The 18,619-nt window shown below is 40.4% G+C and overlaps 3 protein-coding genes and 3 non-coding genes across 7 annotated transcripts; 3 read left to right on the top strand and 3 right to left on the bottom strand.

Annotated features, from left to right (window-relative positions):
- Window positions 1-149: 149 nt before the first annotated feature.
- LOC116196067 (dynein light chain 1, cytoplasmic-like) lies at window positions 150-1,114 on the bottom strand. The gene is made up of 2 exons (XM_031525594.1): window positions 814-1,114; window positions 150-701 (listed from the first exon to the last, which is right to left on the bottom strand). The coding sequence occupies exons 1-2, from the start codon at window positions 949-951 to the stop codon at window positions 558-560; spliced, it is 282 nt and encodes a 93-aa protein (XP_031381454.1). The 5' UTR covers window positions 952-1,114; the 3' UTR covers window positions 150-557.
- A 5,518-nt stretch (window positions 1,115-6,632) lies between these two features.
- Window positions 6,633-6,738, top strand: LOC116198332. Its single transcript, XR_004155268.1, has one exon. It is a non-coding gene; the product is annotated as a small nucleolar RNA Z43 (small nucleolar RNA).
- Window positions 6,739-7,028: 290 nt separating this feature from the next.
- LOC116198342 lies at window positions 7,029-7,109 on the top strand. Its single transcript, XR_004155277.1, has one exon. It is a non-coding gene; the product is annotated as a small nucleolar RNA U83 (small nucleolar RNA).
- Window positions 7,110-7,234: 125 nt separating this feature from the next.
- On the top strand, window positions 7,235-7,327 carry LOC116198329. Its single transcript, XR_004155265.1, has one exon. It is a non-coding gene; the product is annotated as a small nucleolar RNA snR60/Z15/Z230/Z193/J17 (small nucleolar RNA).
- Window positions 7,328-7,553: 226 nt separating this feature from the next.
- On the bottom strand, window positions 7,554-11,619 carry LOC116197631. Of its 2 annotated transcripts, XM_031527810.1 has the most exons (11): window positions 11,329-11,619; window positions 10,863-11,057; window positions 10,679-10,763; window positions 10,490-10,565; window positions 10,204-10,377; window positions 10,023-10,128; window positions 9,494-9,603; window positions 9,268-9,357; window positions 9,101-9,181; window positions 8,038-8,781; window positions 7,554-7,908 (listed from the first exon to the last, which is right to left on the bottom strand). In XM_031527810.1, the coding sequence occupies exons 1-11, from the start codon at window positions 11,564-11,566 to the stop codon at window positions 7,816-7,818; spliced, it is 1,992 nt and encodes a 663-aa protein (XP_031383670.1). In that variant the 5' UTR covers window positions 11,567-11,619; the 3' UTR covers window positions 7,554-7,815. The 2 variants fall into 2 exon arrangements, with proteins under 2 accessions (XP_031383670.1, XP_031383672.1); XM_031527812.1 differs by lacking the exon at window positions 11,329-11,619 and having other exon boundaries at window positions 10,679-10,756; window positions 10,863-11,004.
- A 1,495-nt stretch (window positions 11,620-13,114) lies between these two features.
- Window positions 13,115-16,886, bottom strand: LOC116196937 (proline-rich receptor-like protein kinase PERK1). The gene is made up of 8 exons (XM_031526898.1): window positions 16,012-16,886; window positions 15,318-15,866; window positions 15,082-15,168; window positions 14,896-14,966; window positions 14,695-14,771; window positions 14,412-14,559; window positions 14,031-14,192; window positions 13,115-13,727 (listed from the first exon to the last, which is right to left on the bottom strand). Exons 1-8 carry the CDS (start codon window positions 16,634-16,636, stop codon window positions 13,431-13,433), a joined length of 2,016 nt encoding a protein of 671 aa, XP_031382758.1. The 5' UTR covers window positions 16,637-16,886; the 3' UTR covers window positions 13,115-13,430.
- Window positions 16,887-18,619: the final 1,733 nt, after the last annotated feature.

The following is an 18,619-nucleotide window of genomic DNA, read 5'->3' as shown; positions in this document are numbered from 1 at the left end:
CCAAAGCCGGAGCCCCAGCTTCTCGCGGTCCGAGCTCATGATTAGTACTGTTTTTTGCAGTACACTAGCATCTGCACATCCAAGTCTCCGCAACTGGCAGATCATCCCGACATGAGTGAGTTGCTTCGAGAACATACTGGATCCACACATAATTCAAAAGTCGAATGTATTTGTCCTCTCCTGGTAGGACTTGGAATTTAGAAGGGATAAGCTAAACAAATGAACTGAATATAGAATCCTTCAGTCATGGACGCTCAAATAATTGATAGGATGCATGGTGTATGATTGGATAGACAAGATAAGGACATCACAACAGCTAGTCCAAACCAACTACTGATCTTATCTTACACAATCCAAATCCCATAACTCCCACTCCCGGTCTCGGGCCGTTCTTGAACTCGCAGCAGAGTTAAGACGGAATCGGCGTAAAAAATTTCAGCTGAAGATTCTATCCAGCAGCAGATCCTCCCGGACCTTCACAGGGGACTCGAAATACGACTGTACTTTCTCTCGGTCACCCGAGCAGCATATCATAGCACTCTCTAAGCCGAGTGTCTTCAAGAGGAAGCCCCCTTGAAGATGAGGAAATTGAGCTTCTCCAGTGCAAAGTAGATGAAGGTCCCCTGCTTGTGTGTGAAGAAGCAGCCAAAGTTTGACCCGACCACACATTGCCACCCCGTCCCGTATTCCTTGTCGAACTCCTGCATCATTGATCGACCGAGACCGACCAATCAACGTAAACTTTAATAAATAGGCCATGAGAGAAGAGGAAAATCCAAAGAGAATAAAGGGAGGGAGTGTGGCATGACCGACCTTCTTGATGTGGGCAGCAATGGAGATGCAGTCAGAGACATCATAGAGGTCAAGTGCCTGAGAAGCACAGGCCATTGCTTTACTCTGCATCTTCTCCCCCATGTCTGTCTCCTTCACCATTGCCTTCCCTTCCAACATCTCTTCTCTCTCTCTCTCTCTCTAAAACTAATCCAACAAAGAATCTTCTTAATACACTTGTAAATGTTCCAAGCGCAGCCTCAATGAACCCAGAAAGTTGTGCCACGCACACTGGCATATATATAGCCTGGCTTTGCAGTGTGTGTACATACAGAGGAGGAGGGGGGACAGGGAATTTCCTATGTCACGTTACGTGTAGTTTCGGAGTTTCGACCTGTACGCCTTGTCATTTGTCGGGATGCTCTCATTTTCTCCATCTTCTTTCCCCCCCACGGCTCTTTTTCTTCCTTTATTTCTCTCTAGTCTCTTCCCCAATTTTATGTGTAATTTATATATATTTAAAAAAATTGCTTTTCTTCCTATGGGAAATTATTTTTTCTTCCTATTACAGGGAGATTTAAAAGGTTAACGTGAGAGGTTCTTTTTTTTCTTTTCCTTTTCCGCTAACTTAAGGTATTCAGGATTCACCCAACTAATTCCTACACAGGCCTGTAAGCTCACAAAACAAGGTAAACCGGCCAAAGACATACAGGCTGATCCCACGGGATTCTGAATCTGAAATTTGGTGGACACATACGCTCATTTTAACATTTTAAACAAAGCCTTTAAGTTTGAACCTTGTGAATGAATAAAGTTCATGAGTAAAGAGTTTTATCTCTTAGCAGGATAATCTTGCTATAATTTGGATTAGTTAGAGCCCATTGATTTTTTGGATATCAAGTGATGTAAACTCCAAAAGACAAAGAATAAAGAGGTATAAAAATTTTATTGATGAAAATTGCATCTAAAAACTCTTAATTTCAAATTGAGAGTCAACGTCGCGACAATAAACTGCATTTCTTAGTGAAACTCTTACGTTTTTTTTAACTGAGATTACAACGTGTCATCAATCAACTAACTGAGGGTATTTATCTGATCATCCTCGCGATATGATTTCAATATTCGTAATTTATACAAGGATTAAAGACATGGACTCTAAAAGAAAAATCTGGGTCTTTTTGGAAAATAAGTTCAGCACAAAAATGGTGCCGTATTCCGTTAACTCAGAGCTACAAAGGTTTGAGTTCAGTTTTCGTTAGTTTGTCTGCCGAGCCCGTTCACCTTTTTCTTCCTATTGAGGGTGAAATGTAAAATTGTTCCACGCCGGCCAAGAGAGCAAATTATATATATATATATATATATATATATATATGTGTGTGTGGGGCATGAGTTATATCATCTATTAATTCGAGTTTTTGGATTTATAGGGTAAATATGTTTGTCCCACACCAGCCAAGAGAGCAAATATCCACAGGTATATACAAGAATTGATTTCATTAGTTCGAGCTTTTGAGTAGTTGGAATAGAGACAAATTCTTTTTTTTATATAAAAAATAGAAAATTAAAATTTTCATATCTCCTTCAAAGTCGATGAGTCCCTTGTATAATACAAAAAAAAGAAAAAGAAAAATTCTTTATCAGGAAATGAGAGGGGCAGCGACTTGCACTCCCAGGTATCTCACAACTTTGGCAATTTTTCTTAGTGGTTATTATTTGTGGCGCAGATTTATTGGGACGGTGGTGATAATTGAATTGAAAAGAAGTGAAAATGCACGTAGGCCTCTCGTTGGTGTTCATAGACAATCTTGTCCAATGCTAGTTGTAACCAATTAACATAGTTATACATTTTATTTAGGATTAATTACCTAAATATACACAAACTTTACACATTTTTTCAATTTTAGTATAAAATTTTTTCGTTGACCTAAAAATGTACAAACTATGTATTTGATATTAATTCTAGCACGACATCAAATTTTCCATTAATTTAAACGGAAAGTGATGACATATGTTTTCGATGACACGTGACTGAAGATGATAGGTCGAGCGACACCCTCTGTGGTCACCACCAACTCCAATCAGGGGGTGGTGGCCAAGATTGAGGCTCCCATCGCGGGCCACCATCCCACCCAGAATTTTCCCTCTTTTTTTCCCTTTTTTTGGAAAATTTTTATTAAGAAATGTCTGTATATCCCACTCGACCCATCATGTTCAGCCACATGTCATTGATAACATATGTCAGCAATTTCCACTCAAATTAATACAAAATTTGCTTCGTGCTAGAATTGATATTAAATAAATAGTTTGTTCATATTTAGGTTACGGAAAAAAGTTTGTGTTAGAATTGAAAAAAATGTGTAAAATTTATACATTTTTAGGTAATTATCCCTTTTACTTATTGAAAGATGATTATATTTCTCGCAACAATTATATTTTCTCTTTTTCTCAAGATAACGAACGTTATAATAGATTTTTTATGCATCTTCAAGAAAAAAAGTCCGTGCTGAAATTGAAAAAATGTGTAAAATTTATATATTTTTAGGTAATTATCTCTTTTACTTATTGAAAAATGATTATATTTTTCGCAACAATTATATGTTCTCTTTTTCTCAAGATATCCAACGTTGTAGTAGGTATTTTATTTGGGGAATGATCCAACGTGGTGGGGTTCAAAACTGTAATCTGCTCTTATTTCTCACCTCTTTTCATTTTTGTCACATAATAGCGTATCTTCACAGTATATCTTCCTTACCGAGTTTCTACCGTTTCTGAAGGAAAACCTTCTATCCTCACCCTACGAGAAATCTTTCATGTATGGGTGGAAAAGGTTTTCGTCTCTTCTTCCAGACGGGTTCGGCGGGAAGATCACTTTAAAAATGATCGAGCCATACGATCAAAGTAAATTACTTTAATTTAAAGTAAAATATGCCAATATCAAGTAAATTGCATGTACTTCCAGTAATTTATATGCCATTAAAGTGAATTAACTGAGAGTTTCTTGTGTTCTAAATTATTCACAAGAAAAATAACTTACACACATTGCTAAGTAAATTATACATATCTCCATGAATTTTAGGTCGTAAATTATGGGAGTTTTACTTTATTTTTTGGCAAATCACTTAATTATATGGTGCAATGCAACCACTTTCTTCAACTGCACCATAAAATTCCGAGTTCAGCTGAATAGTAATGGTCATACAACCGTGGGATTGAGTCCCCATATTTAGTAGGGATCCACTCCAATATATTTCCAAGAGGAAGCAATACCATAAAATCTTCCTTAGCAACCCCATAAAAAAAAAACCAATGATATATAAATATTCGATAACTATTACACAGTTACATGATTGTGTAAAATTCAATCAACTCACACATGTGAAGTTGAAAAGAGAAATTTTATATTTAAAGTGAGTAAACAAAATTCCATACTCAATCTCACGAATACATATAGAATTATGTGGAAAGTCGTATTCAATGAAAGTCATATGTACGGCTTGGAGGGAGATCTTTCTTTCATATCTTTTGAGATCCACAGTTTTGTCCTTTACAATCAGAAAAAAGGGAGGAGATTTTTAAAAAATAAGAAAAATATTTCGATTTAGAACTTCAACAAATTAACAAATCACAAATATTTTTCAAAAAACCTCATCAATGAAATAGAAAGATAATAAAATAAGAAATTCAGCATTTCCTCACTTTTTGCATAGTTACTTTTCCTGGTGCAATCTGATCCATTAGTGCGGTTGTATCGTTGAAACCGTCCACGGGATCAAGGAAACCTTGAACGGTCGGATGTCGATGATGGCCGCTCCCCTTGACGTTGACTTTGTCCTGTTGTCTGACTATAATTAATTAATTAATCTATTGTTAAAGATCCTCTCCTCAATGGTCAATTCCTCCCTTTGGTCCAGAACACCAATGGGGGCCCAGGCCCGTATGTAGACCAGTCGTCAAAATCTCAGAACATTCAAATATGACATGTTGAACCAGTCCATGCCGGGACCCATGCGGTTCGAACATCCCGAATCGAAGGAATATGCGGAACGTAAACTTGGATTTCTCACTCGTCATCACCAATATGATACTTAGGTGACGTTTGATATGCAGCAATCTATCTAAAGTACCGATGATGTGAGGTTGATTATCTGAGTTCACCACATTGACATATTTGGTTGAATCAGATTACTGATAATCCAAATTACCAACAAAGTGGTAATATAGATTACCAACACGGGGTGGTACTCCGCCAAACGGGACTTCATTTTGTTCTGTACGAGTCATTATTGCATCAAGCCCAAATTTTACCTTGGCCCATCTAGTAGGTCCATTCTTTCGCCTCTCTTAACAAAATTCGGTTTCGCTCTTATGGGAGGAACTGAAGAGCTGATATAATTTATAGCAAACAATGACAAATAGTTCTTGCGCATGTGCATATCATTTGAGTTGATATCGATCGCTTTTTGCGCTTTGGCATGGCCATGAACGATCGACTAAAGGGAAAATACATGAAAATCTAGCACGGTGATCTTGAAGAAGATTATATTATGATGACTTTCGAGAGTTAGAGTAAGTGAATAGAACGTGCGTACGTCTCACAAATATAGTTCATAAGGTCATGGGTTCGAATGCATTCTTAAATATGCTATCGTTGTTAGCCAGCCATATATGAATATGTATTTGAAGTTACTTGAGTTTATGAGCTTGTGGAGTATGAAAAGAATAATTTATACATATTGATGCTATTTACTATTGTTTGTGGGATTGATGTGATGCTATTTACCTTGGCAAATTTCAGTTCCTCCAACGCGATGTCTTCCAACATTCAAATCTGGCAAGGCTATGCCGTTAATCGCTAGATGGATGACCCTTACAAATTGTCAATAGATTATAATTCTATTCCACGAGGCACGGACTTGTCCAAGCCGTTGAGTCTTTTCTAATTGTCCTTTTTTTTTTCCTTCAGTTATAAGGAATGTCGATGATCTAGTACAATAATAGAAATGACAAAGCTAAATAAATGAACACAAAAGTCTCACTGATAAGAATTGAATCCGATATCTCATGGTTTCGAGCGGCGAATTGTGTGCACTTAATTTTCTTCCTCCTCTTCTAAATGTCCTTATTTGTCATTTTCAATTAACCTACGCTTCCTTAGATTCAGGAACATTAGATTGGACATTCAAAGTTAACTTATCAAAGTGTCTAAAAATGTTGTAATTTGGTTCCTAAAGATAGAGAAAAGGATCTTATCTAATAAGATCATATAGTATAGGACTTAAAAATTATATTCGTACTATCTCATTTGGAACTGTATCATTGAAGATGAGGTAGCGATCATACAACCCAAATCGCGATCAAGACACCCTCAATCGTATCGTGATAAATGCACCCAAAGTCTCATCTGCGTCTTGAAAGAAAACTTCATTAATGGTATGGTATGGTATGGTATGGGTCGATGGCTGGTAGAGGTTCTTGATTCAACAACGTTGGACAAGAAAGATCCCATCCCTCGAGTTCAGCCAGAGAGTCAGTCATGTAATTTGACCGGCTGGCTTGAGGGGCATAAAAGTAAAACCACACAAACCCTAATCCCCCCCTCCAAATCCCAAAACCCTAGCTCCCGGACTCCCGTCGATCCCTATTTAAGCGAGCACCCATCACCGTCATCTCTCCCCGTACCAATCCAAAGCAATGGCGTCACGATGGTTTAGGTGCTAGGGTTATCCTCTCCTGCTTAACACGCCCCTCCTTTCCTATCGCATCTTCTCCTGTTCGCAAGCTAGGGTTTTTGCTTTTCTGAAATTGTTGATTCGATTCGTTTTCTCTTGAAGAGTTTTCCTCCGCCGGGGGATCTTGTTAGGGGACGGTGACGATTGTATCAAGAAAGGTCTCGTTCGTCGTAATTGGCCTCCGTTGAAGGGGGCCTTGCCGACCATCCTGATATATCACCACCCATATTCTGAGTCCCTTCCCTTCATTCATCCCTCCCCCCCAAAAAACTAAAAATTAACCTTTTAATTGTTTTTCCAATTCAATTTTGTCGTCAAAATCTTTTCTTTTTACCGGCCGATGATTAAATTCATTATTTTTGACAAGCATATGTCTGAAACCATCTGTGTTGACAGACCTAATCTTCTCTATGAGGCCAAATTTACCTCTTTTCTTTTTTCCTTTTTCTTTTCAATTTTGTAGTTCTTTTTTTTTTTTGGGAATTTGATGAAAGATTGAGCAAATATCAATAATGGGTTTTGTGAATATGCCGATGATGAATGGTAGTGGTATTTATGACATATTATTTGTGATTACAACAATTCACCTACTGCCTTCCTTCTGAGGCTCAAAGCAAAGCCTTTATCTTAATCCATTTCTTCCTTGATAATATTTGTATACGGTTAAGAATTTCGATTGATTTATCTGTCGTTTTTCTTCTGAAGATTATGCATTTGTGAATGGTCGAGGATTGCTTGGTCATGTGATGATTTGAAGAAGCATAGTTCAGATGATAATCTGTGATTAATCAGAATCTTTAGTCTTTCGCTCCTATCTGATGACCAACCTTCCTCAGCATCTCTCTCCTCTTCGGTTTGCTATTCGAGTTCTCTTCACTTAAACATCGTGTTTTCATTACAGAGATTTTGGTTTTCCGACAATTCATTCATTTCAAATCGAAGCTTGTCTACCGTCTTATTCGAGTTTGCACCACACAGAACTCCAGCCATAAAGCTTTGGAACTGAACTGGACACTATGATACAAGGACTTCATAAACTGTCCCAATAACAGATGACAGAATTTACCCTGCGGATGATTATGTCAATGTTACAATGAGAGAATTTACAAGGACACTCGTGTCAATGTTAATCAAAATTATGACTTCTTATGTATTCATACATTCCACATTGGGTTCGGGTTGAATCGTAGAATGGAAGCTACAAAATCGGGGTTCCTCCTATTTCTCGAGTCTACTTTTTCACTGAGGCAACTATCTAAACCGAGGTTACAATATGCTCATTGCTGAAAAGGAGTTAATTTCTGCAGAAGGATGATTAAATAAACGAACTGTGTCCTCCTCCAAGTGGCACTGTTGGCTTCCACTTGCATGATACCTCCAATAAAGGGCAATGTTTGAAGCCAATAATCTGAATAAGGAAGGTAGGCCCAAAACCAGATCAGCTCTCATGGAACCTCATGTACACTTTCACAGATGAAGCATATTAGAACCAAAAAGCAAGAGCAACAGATATATGAAAGAAAAAGGAACTACATACCGGGATGCTTAGCAGAAGTCCATCGGAATCGACTAGGACAGGCAAGCTCTTCCGAGCAGCCGCAGGAAGAGCTTTCAAAAATCTGAGACAATGACCTGCTGATATCGCACGGTCTAAACATGACTTGGCCAAACCGTTTTCTGAACTCTGATCTCTCGACAGCTGAGAGAGATACAGCCAATCACGCTCCTCCATGTGGCGAACCTTCACAGCTACCTTGTTCTGCCCGACCAGACATGATCTACAGCAATTACCAGCAAATTCCTCATGCCATCTCCACGAAATACTGAATCTGTTCATGAATTTTCCCGTCTGACCTGGTTCTAGCAGTTTGGCCTCAGAAGAGTTGGCAGATCCCACAAGTGATTTTCGCTCATAATCAGAATCATACTTGGGCTTGAATCGTTTCATTTCTTCCTCCTGCATTGAGAGAATACTTCTATAGGTAGACTCACTGATCATGTTCAGTCTTTTGGCTTCAGTTAGAACTGAACTTGAGGTATCTAGAAATCGCACATCTGATGCATCGGGACAATAGAGATCTGAATATGAATTTGCAAGATCAATAATTCCCTGCAATTCGTTTGAGATGAAATCATCTTCATGGTCTTCTTTGCTATCTTCCAAACAGAACAGTTCTGTTTTCGAAGGCAAAGGGCAGTTGACTGAACAACAGACGAGGACCTTAGTGCCTTTAGATCCCGGAGCAGGAGAAAGGTAACAACCAGCAGCAGTAAGGGAAGTCTGCACAAATTCCGAAAGCTTCTGGAGTCAATTCACTACTTTTTAGCCGAAAATAGGCAAATCATGTGTAAACCAACTTTGTGCTCCTCTTGAAGAATTTAAAAAGGCAGAAAACAGCATGGCGATTAGAGAATTCGTTGAGTTGCACTTTACATGATATATCATAAAACACCTTACAAAGAGCAATCTGACAGATTGTCCCCTTCATCTCTGTTTCTTGACAATTGAATAATGATAAGCAGGAAAATGTTTCCCAGTTCTAACAAGTAAAGAACGACGAAAAGAGAGCAGAAGCTGCACTACCTTAGTGCAGAATTACCTTGCATGGAAATGTACGGATGTAATTCAGTAGCAACTTTGAAGTGCTACCTCGAACTGGTCGATGCCTTTGTGAGATGAACTGAGATTTGAGATCATTATTTTATTAGCAAACATCATCCATATGAAAAGATGAGAAAAGAGGTCAATAAACAAAACCAGTAGTACCTGTACAACTATAGAACAAAATTTTGCCAACGATATATCATCAACTTTCGAAGCATTGAGGACTGGTAGATCAATGACTGCATACCCGAGCTGCACATAAGAGCTTAAAAATAAGAATTCATATTAATCAAAGCAAATATTGAAGAGTGAAGGTTCCTATCTTTTTCTTTTAATTTGTATTTTTCCAGAGAAAGCAGAAGGTGTTAATTGTGGCAAGGCTGCTCACATCCGTGATAGTTAGAGACCGGCTTATCAGGTCAGAGCAAGTTTTGTCTACATATATGCGCGTTCTTCGACAAGCAGAGATGAGAGCTTGCAGTTCGGACATGAAGGTGCCTGACAGAGACTTGCCATGAGAAATCCAGTGTTTGCACATTTGATAAGAAGAAGCATAGCATATATCAATAAAGAATAGCTGCAGAAAGCCGAAATAATCCTATTCCTAGCAAATACCGCAAAAAGAAGAAGCATTTTTTCAGCCAACAAGAACTACTCCACATCTCTCTTTTATCCTCTCGCATGGAAAAAGCATTTATAGTCCTTTCAAACTTTTGATAAAACAAAGACAAGTTCTTATGCTTTTGTCGACTACATAAGAAATGAAACCAACTTTTTCAGTGTAATCTGATGCACTATACAACATTTTTTGCCTTTTTCCAAGGATATTTTCCAGTTTTCTATATCAAAGGAGGATATCACTGATCCCTACAGTTTGTAAAAGCACATGACATGATTTAATTCCAACAGAAACTCACTTGTAGATGAGAAATTTTGCAAGGACATTCTAATCCTGTTACGGACATATGATGGACTTCGATTTGTCGGATCTTCTACCCAGTCCAGCCGATCCGCTCGACATATCTGCGAAATATTGATGCAGGAAAATGAATGTTGATGATGATGGCTCCTGTTGTCACAATATTGGTTTCGAATTACCTCATATAAGTCTTCTTTGGTGAAATCCAGAAGGGGTCGAACTACAAGAATCCCATGATTCAAGTCCATAATACGAGAGTGCATGAATTTGGAGAACAATTCTGAGGTCAAAGCCATGCCAGCAAGTCCAAGCACGCCGCTATTGCGTGATAACCTAATAATAAACAATTCGGCCTGCAATTCCGCCGCTTGTTATCCATTAAATGAACCACAACAAGAGTATATGCCGCTTTCTCATATCAAGTATAAGACAAATATGTGAAATATCAACAAAGGGAAATGGGACCTGGTCATCTGCATGATGTGCAATAAGAAGGACACCGAACTGTTGTTGATTGCAAAGTCTCTGAAATATTTGATACCTGCCATAGGGAGGATGCCAAACTTCAGAACCATTTCGTCTTCATCAGCAAAGGAAAATCTTGCCACCACTGGTTAGAAAATTTATTCGATCTTTTAATGCAAAAGACGTCACCTCATTTCCCTGGCTTCTTCTTGCAGGTGCCCTTGTTTCAGCCTCCCATCAGTCCACTCACAACGGGCAATCTCACATCTGATTCCTACAAGAACTCCACCTTAGCCACAGAATCCATCTGCTTCACATTCACTACTAAAGCTACCTCAATTTAAATCGAAAACTAAAGACTGATCGATTATACCAATGTCAGAAACCCGTTGCTGCACAGTTTTGGCTTCCTCCCCACTCTCCAAGCGAAGCCCATGATCGACAATTATTGCCAACAGCCCATCAATAAACCCGTTGGTTCTAGTAGTGGAATCGGGGCCAGCGGTTTTCCAAGCAGCAGCCAGCACACAAAGTGCCATACTATCAGGGCCTCCTGACACACCCAGAGCTGACAATTTTTCGAAACAACATATAAAACATCAATATCTCTAGTTTTTACGAAAATCGAACTTTCAAAATTGGAACTTTCAATGACACTGCCATGAAATAATCTCATCCAACACAGAGGAAGGGGCCTTTAGCATTGTAAGTCCTAAGTAAGAGTAACACCCAGAAAAAAAAAAAAAAAAAAAAAACAACCAATAAGAATTTGGTTCATTTCCTCGCAAATTCGAGGGAACGTGAAGGAAGAGACGAGCAATAGAAGAGAATGAACTGACCAATCCGGTGGTGGGGTTTGAGCCCCGCCATGGCCATTCTCTGGGAGAACTTCTCCCTGTAAGTTGACATGTCCTGGGCAGGCTCTTGCAGGACGCAGTTGCGGAGGAAGCGAGCGGCGACAAGTGAAGAAGAAGAACATGAAATGGGTCCGTGGCAAATGAATGGAAGCTTCAGCCTTGACGCCGAAGCTAACCTGGGGATTGAATGGGCGAATGCCGTTGTTGAAGTGGGCGCCATAGCTGTGAGCTTCGAGCTCTCCCCGCCTGGTTCGGTTCCCCTGCATTAGCAGAGCAAAAGGATGGAGGTTGGCCATGGATACGACGTCGTTCTATATCATCGAGCAAACTTATTGGGCCGGGCCACGCGGAAGAACTAAACTCCTTGTAGTTCCTCATGGGCCGACACAGCATTTGAGCCCAAAAGGAACCGAAGATTCGCCTTGCCCATTAGGATAGGGAGTAATTATTTAGGTATCACATCGCCTTTTACGTCAAGGGTCGAAGCTTATTGTACACGAAAAATATAACGGACCGATCATGTCATATGAAACATGTGGAACCTACATTGTATATTACCTAGTAGAAAGCGTAAGAAGACATGGTCTCCCTTGTGTCTGCTATCTCTATACGACAAGTAATGTGTTCTACGAGAAGGATGCATCAATTTTTTCTATGATCATATATCAAGTAAGCAAGAAGACGCCTACAGAAAGAAAGACAATTAGTTACAATAACCAAGATAAGCATATGCTGTGAGTGCAATTGACAGGAATGAGATACAGATGATATGAAATACCAAACACGTACTATAATTTTCCCCAAATAATAAGGTTTGGTAATGAGGGATTAGAAATAAAGGGAATGGACTAACCTATACTTTGAAAGTCAATGATTGTGGGTAATAATTGGGTGGTTTGAAAGGGTCAGTAATAATCTTTATATTTATAGAACTAACCTCCCTCCAACTTCACGAACATATATTATAAAAAAGGGGTGAGACTTGATTTTCTTTATTTGTATATTTATTAGATATAAGATAAGGAGTCCGGCAATAATTATTCAGACATATGTTGGGTTCCAGTTAAGATTTTTGAAAGTATGACTTGCTCCCCTCATTTGATTTTTCTTGCTTTCTATTAAAAAATATATATATATATACAGACAGAAATTGATATCTTAACAGATCGATACTACAGGTTTTAATATCAATTTGAAATTTTTGCGCAAACGTACTTAAAGATCCAATTTCCATATACTTGGGGACATGACGACATCTTTTGCTGCAACTTTCCGAGAGTATTTTCCGTGTGATCGTGAAATGCGCGATAATCCCGGCATAATTCGGAAAAGCGGACAAGCTAGGAAGGTCCAGAAGGACATTAGACTTTGCGAGAATACAGAAGTCGAGGGATTGAATTTCCAAAGAGTCTTGAAGAAGCGTGCGTTAATGGAAAAATGCCCGCATGAGATGTGAGCTGTCCACATTATTCTCTTCTTCTGGAGATATATTACGACCCACCTCAATGTCAATGTCCCTCTCAATGATTCCATTCCAATTTGAAACACCGAATTTGACTTTCCTTTTGACTCTGAAACAGTCAGTTCACATTCGCGTTTTGCAGCATCAAAATTAATGGTCCTAGCTAGCAATGTTCGAACAATTATCGGGTCCTCTCGATCATCGAAAAATGGCTTGCATGACCGACAGTTGAGCTGCGGTAAATGAAAGGGTCGAGAATGAACATTTGCTGGGTTGCAGTATAAGTGACGTTCGAAATAATTCCAGTAGCAGTAGATTGCAATGCATTTACATCTTTCTCGACCGACACGACCCAACTTCGAAGCCAATCAAAGCTACTGAGTATTGTCAAAGGGATCAAACTACTACTAACAATAAAGAATCGATGAGAAGATTTATCTGTTGTTTTTGCTGTATACGAATACCACTGAGCAATACATTTCCACCGCCATCCACGAGAATTAGAAAAGAAATTAAAAAAAAAAATCCGTGTTAGTTGGTTGAAAAATATTACACCTGTTGAAAAATATTACAACTCTTCTGGCCGGAAAGTACGAGACACGGGGAAGGTGAGACGTCCCCATCAAGATCCGCTGCTGAAACCTCGGCTGTTCTTCATTCTTCCCATCTCCATTTCTCGGGTGTTCTCGGCGCTCGAGCCCGAAGGGTGCACTCCGTATTCACTTGTGGGCTCGCTGTACTCGCTGCTTCCGTATTCCTGACTCGCGAAAGCCATTTTGCGGAACTTCTTGAGGTCCTCATTGTACTGGCTTGTGTCATAGTCTGAGCTTCCGTGGGAGCTGTAGATATTGCTGTGCCCCGGTCGGATCCCTTCGTTGAGGTCTGAGAGGGAAGCATCTCCCTCCAAAGCACGAACAACCTGCTCATGTTTACTTAATTAAACATCATCTCACATCATCATGATTTTTGACCCAGTAACTGATATATGTATTTGGTTCCAGCAAAATGGGAAGAAGCATTTTGAAATTTGTATTTCAGTTGTCCTCTTATATGAGGAAAATCAAGAGACTTAGAACTTTTAATACGATCTGGATCGGAGACTCCTTCAGATTATTCATTGCACGAGAGTTTCTGAACTATAAAATGTCTTCGATGCATCTATATTATGTTTCCAGCCTCTAAGAATTAGAAGAGACTCAGTTTTGAACTACCAAGGTATTACCTGGCTCATTCGTGGCCGGCGACGGGCTGAATGGCGAACACAGGCAGCAGCACAAGCAACCATACGAGCCATCTCCTCGTGGCTGTAGTTATTCTGCAGCTTAAAGTCAACTAGGGAGTCAAAGTTCCCATCTTCCAAAGCTCGTGTCAGTTGGGGTCTTGCCTGAAGTGCACAACATATTTGTAGTTAGAAACAAACACATTGGATCATAAATACAAAGTGCAATCAAACACGTTTTTCCCCTCATCATCCTAGTTTTTCAAGACAAGACAATGTGATGCTCGAAAATAATTTCCTACTTCTCCAAAACTGAATGAAGATAAGTGAGCTTTGCTTTCTAAAAAGTGAATCCCGAATGGCTAAGAAGTTCCCATCACTCACCCAATCGACCAAACTGTCATCCATGTAAGTGTTTGTGGTGTCCACAGGTCTGCGCCCAGTGATCAACTCCAACAACATAACACCAAATGAGAAAACATCTGATTTATCGGTGAGTTTCCCACTTGAGGCATACTCTGGAGCAAGATATCTGCAAACATGGCAAGGATGAAATTGAGCACCCAAAAACCATATCGCGTATTATCATTTATGGGTACATAACCGTATACCCCATATACTAGTAACCACACAAATCACGAGTGAGAATGCCGTGCATAATCTTTACCCGAATGTTCCCATGACTCGGGTCGAGATATGAGTATTAACATCTGAAGATAACTTTGCCAGTCCAAAATCAGCAACCTGCAAGCATTTTCAGAGAGATTCAAATCTGCTGTCCATGAGATTATTGAAATTGGAACAATCAAAAACTATATAATAACAATACAAAACTAGCTCCAACAGCCAACAAATTTAATAAACTTACCTTGGCCTCAAATTTGAAATCCAACAGAATATTAGATGCCTTGATATCACGATGAATAATCTTCGGGTGACCTGCAATACCAGGATATCAATCTTCAGTCAATCACAGCACTAGTTCTGAAATCTGTTGACAGTTACTTGTCCATTTAACAATGAAGCGCAAAAAGCAATTGCTAAGAGTACTCACAATCCTCGTGAAGATAGGCAAGTCCTTTTGCGGATCCTAAAGCAATCTTCACTCTCGTGGGCCAATCCATGGTCGGTCTACCCTTCCCTGCACCACATTAACTCCATCTATCACTAAAATCCTCGAAATAAACTATTTTTCGACGTCAAGCAATAACATTACAGGCTTTCCAAGCATCAGTGGCGGATTTTCTGGACGCCTTAAGATGCCAATCACGAATTGACATTAGTTCTTACCATGTAAGTGGAACTCAAGGGTGTTGTTTGGGACGAATTCGTAGACAAGCAGCCTCTGGGCACCGGTGATGCAGTACCCGACCAAGGACACCAGATGCTTGTGATGGACTCGGCTAATGATTTCAACCTCGGCCTGGAATTCCCGCTCTCCCTGCCCGCTCCCAGCCTTGAGTTGCTTCACTGCAACCTCTTTCCCATTCGGAAGGACTCCTCTGTGGACAAACCCGAACCCGCCTTGCCCAAGAAGGTTTGCATCCGAGAACCCATCAGTGGCCATTCTCAGCTCCTCGTATGTGAATGCGCTCTTGGAGAAACCCAGAGCCATGCGTGGGGAAGGCGAAGGGTAGGGGTTGTCCGAGCCTGAATAATTACCGGAGCCAGCAGAGCCGCCGCTGCTGCTCATGTAAGGTGGCGGTGGAGGCGGGTGAGGGAGGGAATTGGGGTTATGGCCTGGCGGAGGAGTGAGCTTCGGCGGCATCGCCACCATGTGATCAGCGGGCGGAGGAGCGTTTTGCTGCCAGTACTGCGGCGGCCCGCCATAAGGATCGGCTGGAAAGTTGCCAGAAAACAGGCCGTCAGAAGAGTTAGGAAAACTGTTTTTCAGAATTTCCAGTTTTCCAGAATGTGGTTTCGGTTTTCTACTGAGACCTCAGAATTGTTTGAGCAGGGAGAAGAAACACCAGAAAGGCCTCACCTTTAGGACCGTGAGGCGGCGGCGGCGGAGCGTAATAACCGCTGTCGGGATCTCTCCTCCGTTTCTTCTTACAGCATATGAACAGCAGAGTCAGCACCGCCAACACCACCACCCCGCCGATAGCGATTCCCACCACGAGGCCAGTCGACACTGTGCTGCCTGACGGCGATGAAGCCGCAGCCGGCGGCGGGGGACTCTTGGCTCCCGAGCTAGAAGGTGGCGGTGGTGGGCTCCGCGTTGTTGAGGGCGTCCTCGGCGGCGGTGGAGACGAGGTGGACGATGGGGGAGAGTTGGAGGACGTCGGAGGGGGAGGGGACGGGGTGGTGGACGGGGGAGGGGAGGAAACAGCCGGGGGCGGAGGGGAAGAACCGGGCGTCACCGGCGGTGGCGGGGATGACGGAGTGGCCGGTGGAGGAGCGGAAGGGGTCGCGGGCGGAGGAGACAGGGTAGCCGGGGGAGGAGGGGACGGGGTCACCGGGGGCGGCGCGGCGGGGGGAGATGGAGGGGGAGCTGAAGGGGTGGCGGGAGGAGGCGCGGAAGGGGTGGCTGGGGGAGGAGCGGTGGCGTTGGCCGGGGGAGGGGGCGAGGCCGGAGCCGGAGAGGTTCCCGGAGAAGGAGTAGACATAGCCGAGTGCTGGATAATCAGGGATCACCACCCACTTCAGTGAGAATGGAGCAGCAAACAAAGAAAGAACCCGAAACCCCCGAGAATTCCCAGACTCGACAACGGAAGGTGCGGGGAAGCAGTTAGCCGCCGGCGTGAAGGCCCGGCAACGGCTCCCTTTGTATCTCTCCGAGGAATCGGCGAATATGTGCAGAGTGTGATTGAAAGGGAATGAATGAATGAATGGTGGAGCAGAGGTAGAGAGAGAGGGGGAGGGTTTGTTGTCGTCGTTCTTTTTTTTTTTTTTGGGTGCAGTGTAGACAAAAAGTGGTCGGTGGGACCCACGCGATTGGACCCGCGTAAGAGCTCCGGCTGGCTGTTCCCTCTTCCTACTCGTTTTCGGGGATTTTTCGATAATTTTTTATTTATTTCCTTTTTTCTTTTTCAAGTATTATGAGGGATGCTCTTAAATAATCCCCATATCACAGCAGTCCGCCCTTTGAGTGAAATGCAAAGTTCATGCGAAATGAACGGTTGTGATCCTCTCATCACATGACACGAGGCCATGTAAGACCTCCGCTATTTTTAATCTCTGATCAGTAACTAGTAGAGGCCTGATTTTTTTTTTGTCATTTTCTAATTTTAAAATTTATTTGGAAGCGCTATCTGGATGATTGGATTTTGTATTTTCTGGTAATGACAATATAAGAGAGCTCTGCGGATGTAAGGAAACATCCGGATATGGATAAATCTCCATCTCATCTGTACTGTAGAGGGAGACATGGCAATTTTTTTTATATTTATTCCAGAACTAGTTGGTAAATTACATTCAACAACAATAAAAAGAGAATGTAGTTAATAGTATAAAATCTCGTCCGATCATTAAGAGGTTTTAGTTTGATATTCAATTAAATTATTCGTACTCTCTATTAATTATAGGATTTCTATTTTATTATATTAGAATCACGAACCTCCCTTGTAATCGAAAAAATTACATTCAACAATATGATACGGGTAAATACTAATAAAATTACACAAAACAAATGAATGGAGTTATAACCACATCGGTGATGGGTCAAATTTGTATAATAAACTATTTTTATTAATTCTTTCTCATTACCTTATATTGATGAAGAATTATTCAAAATGTTCTATATGTGTTTCTTTTTTTTTGGCAAAGTTATTATTATACAACTAATAACGTTATTCTGCAACTATAAATGTTTTCAGCTATATAAAGTTAGTCCAGTTAAAGCTAGTAAAATAAATCTTAAATAGTCATATCTTACAATGACGTGATAAATAAAAATGACAAATATCGTTACAATAAAAAAAAATTAGTGCATATTTGGTGGTGATGAAAATTGAAATGAAATGGAATCGTCATGCAAAATGCAGCAATTTTGTATGATGTTTGCATCATATCCCATTCCCATTTCTTCTTCTTGTTTTTTTTTTAAACCAAATATCCACGTATACCAATCTATATGTTGCAATATAATCGCTGTTTCTTCACTCCTCTAGCGAGGTACTCCAGCCAACTTGAGTACATGATGAATATTTCGAAGCGACTTATATCCTTTTTTTTAATAGCATTCAGTTTATGAATATGAAAAGGTTTTATAATACTATCGCAGCAAAAATTTACTCAATTAACTATTAAGCATAATAATAAGTACTAGCTCATAGATTAAGCGCTAGCTTGGAAATCATAAATCTGCTAAATGGAAATTAATAGACACACGTAAAAAAGAAAGAGTCCACCTTCACCAGACGAACATGTGGAAAAAAAAGATGCCATACAATAATACACGTTTTCGCCTATAAATATAATATAATGAAGATTTCTCTTGTCCATTTTTTTTTTCTTTCTTATTTCTTTACTAAGTCCATAATTTTTCGTTGTAATCGAAATAAAAAGAGACTAACGAAATTGATACGTATTCCTTTCTTATGAAAAAAATAAGTAATGAGTGATAAAAAGTTCTGATAGATCATTGGGTT

The sequence above is a fragment of the Punica granatum genome, chromosome 2 (assembly GCF_007655135.1).
Source record: "Punica granatum isolate Tunisia-2019 chromosome 2, ASM765513v2, whole genome shotgun sequence".
In the NCBI taxonomy this organism is placed as follows: Eukaryota; Viridiplantae; Streptophyta; class Magnoliopsida; order Myrtales; family Lythraceae; genus Punica; species Punica granatum.
The sequence above is the reverse complement of the archived record's forward strand: the minus strand, read 5'-3'. Positions and strand labels throughout refer to the sequence as shown.